Here is an 11,033-nt window from a genome sequence, read left to right as displayed (position 1 = left end):
CCATTCACAGACGCTCCGTGACTATCAGTCAATAGACGATCGATCACATTCTCCAAAAGGCAGATATTCTCCTTCAGAATCAGAATAGGTGAATAACAGATCCAAGACTTCATCACACGTGAATTTTTTTTTCAACATTTGGTGTATTTCTGCTTCAATTTGTGCAAAACTAAAGCCTGCATCGCTTCCCTGTTATGGAGGAAATGCACGTCTTCTTTGTGTGTTTCTCGCGTGTTTTTCGCGAGCTTCCTGAAAACTTTGAAAAACAAGGTTGAGCTTGAATCGAAGCTCTGGGTTGCCAGACTGCCAGTTGGGTCTGCCAACTAGTGGTCAAGAGTACAAATGAGATTTTACACTGTCCTCGCATCTATCGTCTGTTTTATTCAGTAATGACGCTTGTCGCAATATTGCGACATGGGCGGTTAGAGGGTTAAATAGCTAAACAGGGGCAATCAGTTTAATTGGCTCTGTGAGGGGGCCTAGTTGAGCTGCTGTCAGTTGATACAGGTGAAAATTAGTTTGATTAGCCCATTGTGATGTCATAGTGCCAATGCAAAGTCTATGGGAAAAAATAAGCTTGATTTATGCTAATATCTCAAAAAGTATTAAGTTTACAAAAACGAAAAATACATTCCTCAAGTGTCCTTTTCAAGACCTACGTTACAACGTTTGAACGAAGTTTCTACGTTAAACGGTTGAAGCTGAATTAGACGCAGAAATTTGGTGGGAAGAAGAAGACGACGACTTCGGATAACAGAACAGTGCATTTTCATGCACTGTAATTAATCAAGAGTCTAATGAAAATAAACAATACTGTACAAACCATAACACATAAGAAGAGCTTAATGAACTAAGTGCACGTTGAACAGATATGCCTTTAGACCCAAAACCATCACAGGAACGGTATGCAGTGGTAAGGTGCTCTATGAGAGTGTCATGACAGTGCAGGGATAAAAGTCTAGAGACCAGCATTAAATATGGACAATATCCTCTGGATGTTTTACCAGTCTGTTGTTGCTAGTGTCCTCTTCTATGCTGTGGTATGCTGGCGAGGAAGCACTAAGAAGAGGGATGCTGGGCGACTGGACCGGCTGTTAAGAAAAGCTGGCTCTGTTGTGGGAGCTGAACTGGAGTGCATCACTTCAATATCAGACAAAAGGACCCTGAACAAACTGATCAGCATTTTGGACAATGACTGTCATCCACTCCACAGCACCGTCATAAAGCAGAAGAGCTTGACCAGTTGGAGACTACGCTCACTGCCATGCACAACTGACAGACTGAGGAAGTAATTTGTCCCCAGTGCCATACAACTCTTCAATGCTTCACTAAAGGGAAGAGGAGAGAGACTTCTGCATAGTCTATATGCCTCTACACCTTCCTCTACCCTTCCATGACCTCCATGACTGTACTGGCTGTCCACTGGTGTTACTGCTTACATTGTATACACTGATTACTGGCTATATTAGCCCACTTGCACAACACCTCCCTCCATCCCCTAGTCCGGACTGTGGTCTAATTTCATACTTGACCAATGGCTGATACCCTATCAAACCTTAATACGTCAAACCTATCTTTGCACTGCTGCTATAATTCTTATATTACTATGTTTACATTTTTGCGTATATTGCCCATATAATTAATAATAATTAATATATAATGAATAAGGGGAGAACCGCCATTCTCGGGCAGGGGTGGACGAAGTACACAAATCCTGTACTTGAGTTAAAATAGAGATACACATGGTCAAATGTTACTCCAGTAAAAAAAGTCCTCTTTTTACATTTCCACTTGAGTGGAAGTACAAAAGTACTTGCCTTCAAATGTACTTAAGTAAGTAAATGTCCTGAAATGTATTATGAAATGTATTGCATTTACTATTGTTGAAATGATTCGGCACAGACATAGGCATTCATTGAGCCTTTCTCCTCCATTCAAGGACAAAATTAACTAATAATTGTTGTATGTAGAAAGAACTAAAAACAAATTAATGTCATATCTTATCTTAGCTACTTCAAAGTAACCACATTTTTCTTTGTTGAATGAATTACACTTTCGGACCAAATCAAGATATTCCCTTTTGTGTTTGATAGTGTCAGATTGTCTATCATTGTCTATCATTTGCTCAATGGTGTCAAGAGGCTAGTTATGGTAACATCAATATTGTGAAAAGGGTTCAACAAGGTACAGTAAATAGTGGATATGACAATAACATAGGTTAGGCAACACCATTATTTAAAGCCTAGCTCACTTAATAGAAAATATACATGTAAGTACACATGTATTTGGACAGTCTTTTTTCCAAAAGGAATTGTTGTACTTCAGCTGTTACAAAATGTAGTGGAGTAAAAAGTAAGATATTTGGCCTCAAAATGTACTGGAGTAAAAGTAAAAAGTTTAACAAAATGGAAATACTCAAGTAAAGTACAGATACATGAAAAAGCGACTTAAGTACAGTAATTGAGTAAATGTACTCAAATGTCCATCACTGTTCTCGGGAAACTTCTGGTTTCTGAACAGGTTGCAGTTCCTGTTCTGGTTCGACGTGAGGGCGCTCACGAATAAGTGCAGAATGAATGGAGGTCTATGGAGCTGTACCCCTCAAAATCCACTTTTCTCGGGATATAATTTTTTGAACAGAAATTTGAATGTTTCATTCGAAAGGGGGGGCAAAGAAAATACACACAGCTGAGTATTATATTTTTTCACTTATTTGTTCTAAAAAGCCTTTCAAATGCATCAATGACGTCATTCATTAGAAGAAAGCTAGTGTGTTGTGGGCAACAACGACCCAACCTGTAAGAAATCAAAAGAATGGAAGCACTCGTTCATTCAACTTTTGACTTATAATCCATATTGAGCTTGCAGAAACCACAATTAAATCTTGCACTTCTTCGTGATCGCCCCTAGCGGAACTGCAACAGATTGCAGGTACAATGGAGTTAATAGGGAGTGACCCGGCTCTCCGTAAACGGGCTCTGAAAACAATAGGCTTGTTCGACTTGATGCAGATCTGTGCAGATCTGACTTGATGTGATGCATGCTGGGATGGACGCAATGCTTACTGGTTAGAAATCCTCTCTGACTTCTGTCAGCCATGGAGGGACTTAACACCGTGTCACCATGTCACATGACCTTAAAATATCGCGGGAGTCTTAGCCTTCAGACAGATCTTGCAGTTGCCTTCCACGGTTCCACGGAAACACCCCCCCCCCCCCATGACGTCAGTTCAAAGACATGATGGGGCCATTTGGGAGGAATCTCCTCATGACGATTTTGATGGGTGTCTCATGCTGCTTCCTTATGTTGGAATATGCAAAAATGAACCGAAATCGAAGGGATACCTTCTTATATGTGATTTCTGCAACAATGATCAGGCTAGCCTACTGAAAACGTTTGGATATTCTGTTATTTTCTGCTATTGGTTAAATAAATAAATTGAAATTAGATAGGAAAATGCTTCTGTTAGGTTTTGTATATAAGATTTTTCTAGGGGTGCCAATATTTGTGAGCAACATGTTTTTGTTAAAAATATTTATTTCTTTATGAGATTTTCCTTTTTCTCAGAATAAATGTGCTACCCTTCAAGGGTGGATTTTTCCTCATTGTTTTCATTGTGAGATTACAATAAATCACCAACAGATTATTTCTTATACCAGTTTTTAGTCAACTTTACCAAAGGTGCCAATCATTCCGGAGAGTACTGTATCATTCTATCTATCTAATGGATGGATAAATGGTTTGAAGTAGATGAATCGAAAGAAAGTTGGCTAGAAAGTGACTGAGGAAAGTGTCCTATCAATATATTTCTAGTTGAATGGAAAGAGACACAGAGAGAAAGGGAGGTTGAGCATTTGGCAGTTGGGAACACAGGTGTAGCGGCTTGACCTATTATGACGTCACTAGAAGTCACAAAAATTCCACCATTAATTTTCATTTGGATGTTTTTGCTTGTTTTTGTCAAATATCTAAAAAAGTATTCATGAAAAAAAAAAACATTGCACAAGTGTTCTCGAAAGACCTATAGTTTAATGAATGGTGATAGACAGATAGTTTAATTGATGTTGATATACATATAGCTAAATGGATGCTGCTAGACAAACCGTTTAATTGATGTTGATAGACAGACAGTTTATTGCATGGATAAATGGTTTGAAGTAGGTGAATGGAGAGAAAAGTAGATGGAAAGTGCCTTGTATCAATATTCCCAGTCAAATGGAGAGAAAGGGGGCCTAGAGCAGTTGGTACAGGTGCAACCTGTTTAATTGGCCTATTATGATGACATAATGGCTAATGCAAAGTATATGGGAATAAAAAAAAAAAACTTGTTTTTTGTTAATATCTCAAAAAGTATAAAGTTTGTAAAAATGCAAATAGCTCACCAGTCAGATGCAACAAAGTTTGAATGAAGTTTATAGTTAAATGGTTCAGGCTTAATTAAATGCAGAAAAAGTGGTTAGAAGTGGAATAATAATAACTGATAACATTGTAATGCATTTTCATACACTGTAATAACAAGAAGCCTGATAACAGTACAGTGCATTTGCTTCTTCATGCGCTGTAATAAAAGACGATAAGAAGCCTACAAATAACAGTATTTGCATGAACTGTAACAATAAAGGCCTATAAGCAACCCAGTGAACAGTGCAGTGTATTTGCATGTACTGTAAAAAGTAAAAGAAGCCACCGAATACATTGCATTGCTTTGCATGATAAGAAGTAGAAGCTACCGGATTACAATACAGTACATTGCTTTGCATGCACTGTAAAAATAAGCCACCATTCAGAATATGTTTGAAAATATTGAAATTGTGGGAAGTTTACATGGCTTAAACTGTGTTTCTTTCATCCCCATGCCTGTTTCATTTGTCTCGACCAGGCTCTCCCCTGGTAGGCTAGTGGTGTCTCATTTCCAAGGGGAATATTGCCTTTGTAACAAATGAGTGCATCTATTCCACGAAATACACATAGATGAAATATGTAATGCTTATTTTGAACAGGAATACAGATGCCCCCCCCAAATAAAATAAATAATTGATTAATGATTGGAGAGCACAGAAGTCTATGGATGAGATGAGAGTGTTAAAAGAACACATATATTCAAACAAATTATAGTGATGTCTCGTGTTGATATGCTGGAGGGAAAATCAGTTTGATGCTGCTGGACGTCTTGTCAGATGGACATTCACTGGAGACCTTAAAAAAACAAAAAACCATTAAAGTCTTAATTTGTTCCCTCTCTCTTTCTCTGCCACACACACACACACACACAGACAGGCAAGGACATTTGATATTTGCATATAACCCATCTCTCTGATCTCTAAATTTGATCCATCCTCCACGTTCTTTAGGTCAGGGCGTGTCTGTCATGCGCAGACAAGAATGCCATTGTATTACTGGGAATCCTCGCTGCATCCGAGCCAGCAACTGGAGTATTGAATGCTCTCTACATTGAATCCGTTAAATATGCGTCATATTTCTCGTTCAAAATAGTAGAGCAACATGAACGACAGAAAGAAAACAGAATCAGGGCATCAAGTTCTGCTCAAAACGTTGCGTTGCGTAACAAACCACCAGATTCGCGTTGCATACAGGCTATTCAAATTGAAAACAATGTAGCCTTAATTAAACTAATCGCATCGCATGTAGTAGTTAGAACTTTTTAAAGGCATATTCCACCAGTTTCAAAAAAGAAATAAAACAATCAATATAAAAGGTATACATATAATTAAAAATAAGATCAAATAAATACATTAAAAAAACATTAATAAAACAACAATTATATATAAAAAAAAAATAATTGTAAAAATAGACAATGAACAAATGGAAATTATATTATGAGTTTAAAACAGGTCATAGTGTTTGGAAAAAAGGAATGTTTTCAATCTAGATTTCAAAGTGTCTACAGAGCTTGCTTCCCTGATGTAACATGGAGGGCTATTCCATAATGTGGTTGCCCGGAAAGTAAAAGCTCTGTGACCTGCTGATTTCTTTTTGACACATGGAATAGTAGAAGACCAGCATCCAGGGAGTGGAGAGGGTGAGCAGGAAAATAAGGACTAATAAGTTCTGACAAAAAAGACGGTGCAAGTCCATTTACCTGTAAGGCTTTGTAAGTTAAATGAAGAATTTTAAAACCAGCCCTAATGAAAAGAAATTGAGACAGAAGTTAAACTATTCAATTTCTTAGCTTTTGTCAGAAGTCTGGCTGCGGCATTCTGAACAAGCTGGATACTTTGCATTGCACAAGCAGGAAGGCCAGAAAACAGGGCATTGCAATAATCAAGTGTTGATTATACAAATGTATGAATCAGTGTTTCAGCATCCCTCAGTGTCAGCATGGATCTTATTTTGGAAATATTGCTTAGGTAGTAGAAAGCAGTCTTGGTGATAGCCTTTATGTGAGGCTGGAATTAGAGTCAAGAATGACTCCAAGGTTTTTAACAGTTGGGCTCTCAGTAATGGCACAGTCATCAACATTGACATTCATTTTTTCAGACAGGGTTCTGCATTTGGCTGGTCTCACTACCAATAATTCCATTTTGTCAGCATTTAACAGTAGACAATTCTTACACATCCATTTCCTGATTTCTGATAGACAGGCCTCTAAGTTTAAGACTTGAGAATGGTTGTTTGATAGAGCAGGTACATACAGCTGTGTGTCAAGTCAAGTCAAGTCAAGAGGTCATTCAATGTGCTTTACATAAACAAAACCAAACAATAATAACAAATAAAAGCATAGAAGGGCAATATAGTCAAAGAATAGTTAAAAGGTAAAGATCATAATAAAAAGAAAACATAAAACACAAGGTAAAATCATTTAAAAATAAAGAATAATTAGTAAGCAAAAACAAAGGCAAAAGTAGTAAAAAAAGTAATAAAAGACAAGGTTTTAGAATAATTATAAAAAGAATAATTATCAAGGCAGATTCAGAATTTGTGTCATGAGCGTAGCAATGAAACTTTACATTCAATTTGCTAATTATATCACCAAGGGGGAGCAGATATATGGAAAACCGCATCCGTCAAACTACTGACCCCTGGGGGACACTGTACTTCACATCAGAGAGTTCAGACATTGAGTTATTGTACTGTAGGTTACACTGTGAGTTCTATTTGCTAAATGAGAGTGAAACCATGTAAACACTGTCCCCTGAATCCCAATATACAGTACTTCTCTAAATGGTTAAGAAGTATAGTATGGTCAAGTGTAAAAGGTAGTGTCAGCTGTAAGTAGTAGGTCATTGATAACTCTGGTCAAAGCTGTTGGTACAAAATTGATAGGTTGTTAGCTGGTCAGCAACCGCTCTTTCAAAAGTGGAGCGCATGGCGCAACAAGGTGTTCCTAGGTTTTTTAATCAGTCATATGGGTGTGTTTGGGGCGTAACATCATTTCAAACCAATGAGAATGACATCTGTCATTCCCTTTAACGGCACAAAGCGCGATATGTCAAATAAATGCATCGGTATTTTGGCATTCAACGGCGCATTTGAAGGAGGCTGCTTGCAAGACCGTATGGAATAGTCATTCTTAAACCATGCTTTACTAAAACCTACCATAGCCTTCACGCATTTGCACTCGTCTATTATTTGAACTCATTGGCAAAGTGAAACTAACTTCACCAAGGAGTCAGTCAACGACAAGACAGTTATACAGTATGCAGTTACTTTCACTATTGACTGACAATGGGTTACCACCGAAAACATAGGCTGGAAAAAGCAACACTTACCTTAATGTTGCTCAAATGACTGAATAAAACAACATTTATCCTGCAGAGGAGTTGCTTATATCTCGTGACAGTGCGTCTTAAGCTGTGCTCCATACGTGTCTCTCGCCTCTCCCCTAATCACTTTTAACCGTCATTACCAATTTGCAAATGATGGTGAATAACTACTCATCATGAGATGTACAGTATTTCATAATATCTTTATTCTAATTATGTTTCCCATTGTAATCGTGCAATTTGTAATGCTTTGCATGGACGTGCGCTGGTGTGTGTTCATGAATGATAGAAGGATGGTGCGTGCACCTGCCAATATGACTGTTGACATGCGCTCTTAAAATAGCATATGAACAACTCGCCATTGACTTCTGACCAGGTTTAGGTGGTGTATGATAGCAATTTTTAGACAACGCGCCAGGCCCCTCCCTAGGTTGTTAATTGCCACACCCCTGGGCGCGATGTTTAAAAAATAAACATGCTTTGTGCGTGTGAAAAACGAACTTTACGCCATGCGCAGGTGCCCAAAATACAGCCCTCTGTCCATACCCTTCAGTTTTGTTGTTATTTGTTGTCCTTCCCATGCGTTGAGTGCCAAAAACGTAATATTACGTTTTTAGCTTTTTTTTAAATTACGAAACTAGACACTCTAAAACACCTTATATGTGATTTTGGGAACTCTGTGATGAATGGAAATTAAATATATGACGATCGAAAACTGATGTAAACGCACAATCTGGACATTTAATCTGGACATTTTATCATAACTCGGTTGCCGCTTTGGGTCGAATCAGTGACGCTTGCATGTCAGCTCAAAACCAGGCCATTTTTGTGGGTCTATCACTAGGTGGCAGTCTCGCCAGGTCTCGGTGATCACTTCCCGGAAAGTTTACAGGAAACACTTCATATTTCATGAAAGACGTTATATCTCCATTTCTAGAAAAAAAACAGCGATTTTGATGAAAACTAGCCACTGTTTAGCTTGGGATTTCTCAGGAACAAACGCGTGTAGAAATACACGGTTTGCCCCCACTGAGAGCTTAAAGTCTCACCTTTTAAACGAGCCATTGTATGTGTTCATAGCTATAACACAGAATATGCTGTGGCTGTACAAAAATCATCAACAATGGTCTAGATTGCTGGCAATCTAAGACAAAGCTTCCAAAGCTTACTTTAATGAAGACCCACAGGGGTCTGTTAACTATAATATAGTGACATATAAATTATACTAGATATCTTTAAATAATCACACAAATGAAATTTCCCCTGGGGATCAATAAAGTATCTATCTATCTATCTATCTCACCTAAATACCAGTGGGGAAGATCACGCAGTAATGGAGTTACACTCCCACTAGTAGGTTGCTAGGTTACAGTGATGCTGGCGAGACACACCGCTCCGTCTGGCATCATGTTTTTGTTTGGAGGGGGGAAGGTGTAATGGGGCTGTACCTGTGTGTGTGTGTGGGGGGGTGTATGTGTATGTAATAGTATACTTATGTATGTGTAATGTGTAATGGTATACAATAATGGTATACTTACAGTATGTACGTGTGGGCGGGTATGGTGTAATGGATGTGTGTGTGTGTGTGTGGGGGGGGGTGCCTGTGTGTGAGTGAGTGAGTACTGTGTGAGTGTCACCATCACCTAACTGCAACCCTTCACTTAATACCACATCTACAAGTGGTGGTGTTGAGTGAGGGACTCCCTGGGAGAAGAGTTACTGTAACTCAATGGGACTTTTCCTGGTTAAATAAAGGTTAAATAAATAAATAAAACAAGCTGATGGGTGTACAGTCACTAGATGTACACGTACAAATTAATTTATTTCATTTCCATGGACAAAATTTCACGAAACTTGGCATGCCCCCAGAGGCTTTTAGCGTGACCATAAACCATAAACATCAAATTTGGGGCTGTTCAGAACATCTCAGCCAAAGATATAGAAAAAGTTCTGTGACTTTGCTGTAACTCCATTACCATATCGGTAACAGAGTTACACATTTTTTTTTTTTTTTAAGTATATTTTTTGGGCTTTTTATGCCTTTAATTATATAGGATAGTGGAGATTGACAGGAAGTGAGTGGGAGAGAGAGTCGGGGTGGGATCCGGAAATGACCACGGGGCAGGAATCGAACCCGGGACGCCGACGTACGGTGCAGGTGCCCCAGCCAGTCGCGCCACTGCTGGGGCCCAGAGTTACACATGTTAAATTGGAATATTTCCTATAACATTTCCAAATTGAATATACTAAATCAAGTATCCTATCATGCCATTTTCTTTTTGAGATCATTTTCATTTTGGGGTTTAATGCCATTGAGGGAGGGGGAAAAACAGCATTTTATAGTAAAGGGGTTACAGAACAGCATATTTTAAAAGTCCATATCAAGGCAAATGTGTGCTACATAAAACAAGAATAGAATAAGAAAAAAGTTGGCAATATCTTTCACAATAACTTTCAGATAAATTAGCTTTTCAAAGCACAAATCTATAATGAAATGGTTGCTAGAGTGTTGCTGGGGTAATCATAGTGGTTACTATGCTATAGAAATGGTTGCTAAGGCGGTTGCTAGGTTGATAGTGGTTGCTAGGTTGTTGCTATGGTACTTGAGATTGTTGCTAGGGTAAATATGGTGGTTACTATACTAAATAAAGCAGTTAATTTAGATGGTTGCTAGGGAGTTGCTAGGGTTATCATAGTGGTTACTTTGTTATATAAAGTGGTTGCTGTGTAGGTTGCTAGGGTAATGATGTTTGTTATGGAGGTTAAACATGCAAGGACTTTTAAATTGGGAGAGATAAAAAGAAAAGAAGCAAGAAAAAGTGAGTCAGACAGAATGATGGGAAGCCGAGAAAGACAGCCTTACAAGTTGAGCAGTTAAATATGGAAGGACTGTTAATTTAAAAATAGTTTAAAGGGTAATTCCGGTATTTAGCACTTTGAGTACCTTTTCTCGTTTGTTTTGGATGAACTAGAGTGGTGAACACCGAAATTTTGACGATTGGTCCTGTCTCGACTTTTCTGACTCGTTTTGAATCCCCTTTACTACTTCAGAGTGGCTGCCAACCACTTGGTGAGTTGCACAGTTTTGAAAACGTCAAAATTTCGGTGTCCACTACTCTAGTTCATCCAAAACAAACCAGAAGAGGGACTCAAAGTGCTAAATACCGGAATTATCCTTTAAAAAGTCATTGAAATTGGAAGGAATAGAGAAAGAAAGCAAGTGAGAGAAAGTGATAAAAAAGAAGGGAAAGAAAGTTATTTATTATTATTATTATTATTATTATTATTATTATTATTATTTTAAGTATT

At 38.2% G+C, this 11,033-nt stretch overlaps 1 protein-coding gene across 1 annotated transcript in view; it reads right to left on the bottom strand.

Annotated features, from left to right (window-relative positions):
• Positions 1-4,027: 4,027 nt before the first annotated feature.
• The window catches only part of flvcr1 (FLVCR heme transporter 1), a 55,520-nt gene continuing 48,514 nt past the window's right edge, over positions 4,028-11,033 (bottom strand). The window contains exon 10 of the mRNA XM_042095026.1: positions 4,028-5,196. Coding sequence (XP_041950960.1) covers positions 5,110-5,196 — 87 coding nt within the window. The 3' untranslated portion in view covers positions 4,028-5,109. The remainder of the gene's footprint in view (positions 5,197-11,033) is intronic.

Source organism: Alosa sapidissima, chromosome 6, assembly GCF_018492685.1.
Source record: "Alosa sapidissima isolate fAloSap1 chromosome 6, fAloSap1.pri, whole genome shotgun sequence".
In the NCBI taxonomy this organism is placed as follows: domain Eukaryota; kingdom Metazoa; phylum Chordata; class Actinopteri; order Clupeiformes; family Clupeidae; genus Alosa; species Alosa sapidissima.
The sequence above is the reverse complement of the archived record's forward strand: the minus strand, read 5'-3'. Positions and strand labels throughout refer to the sequence as shown.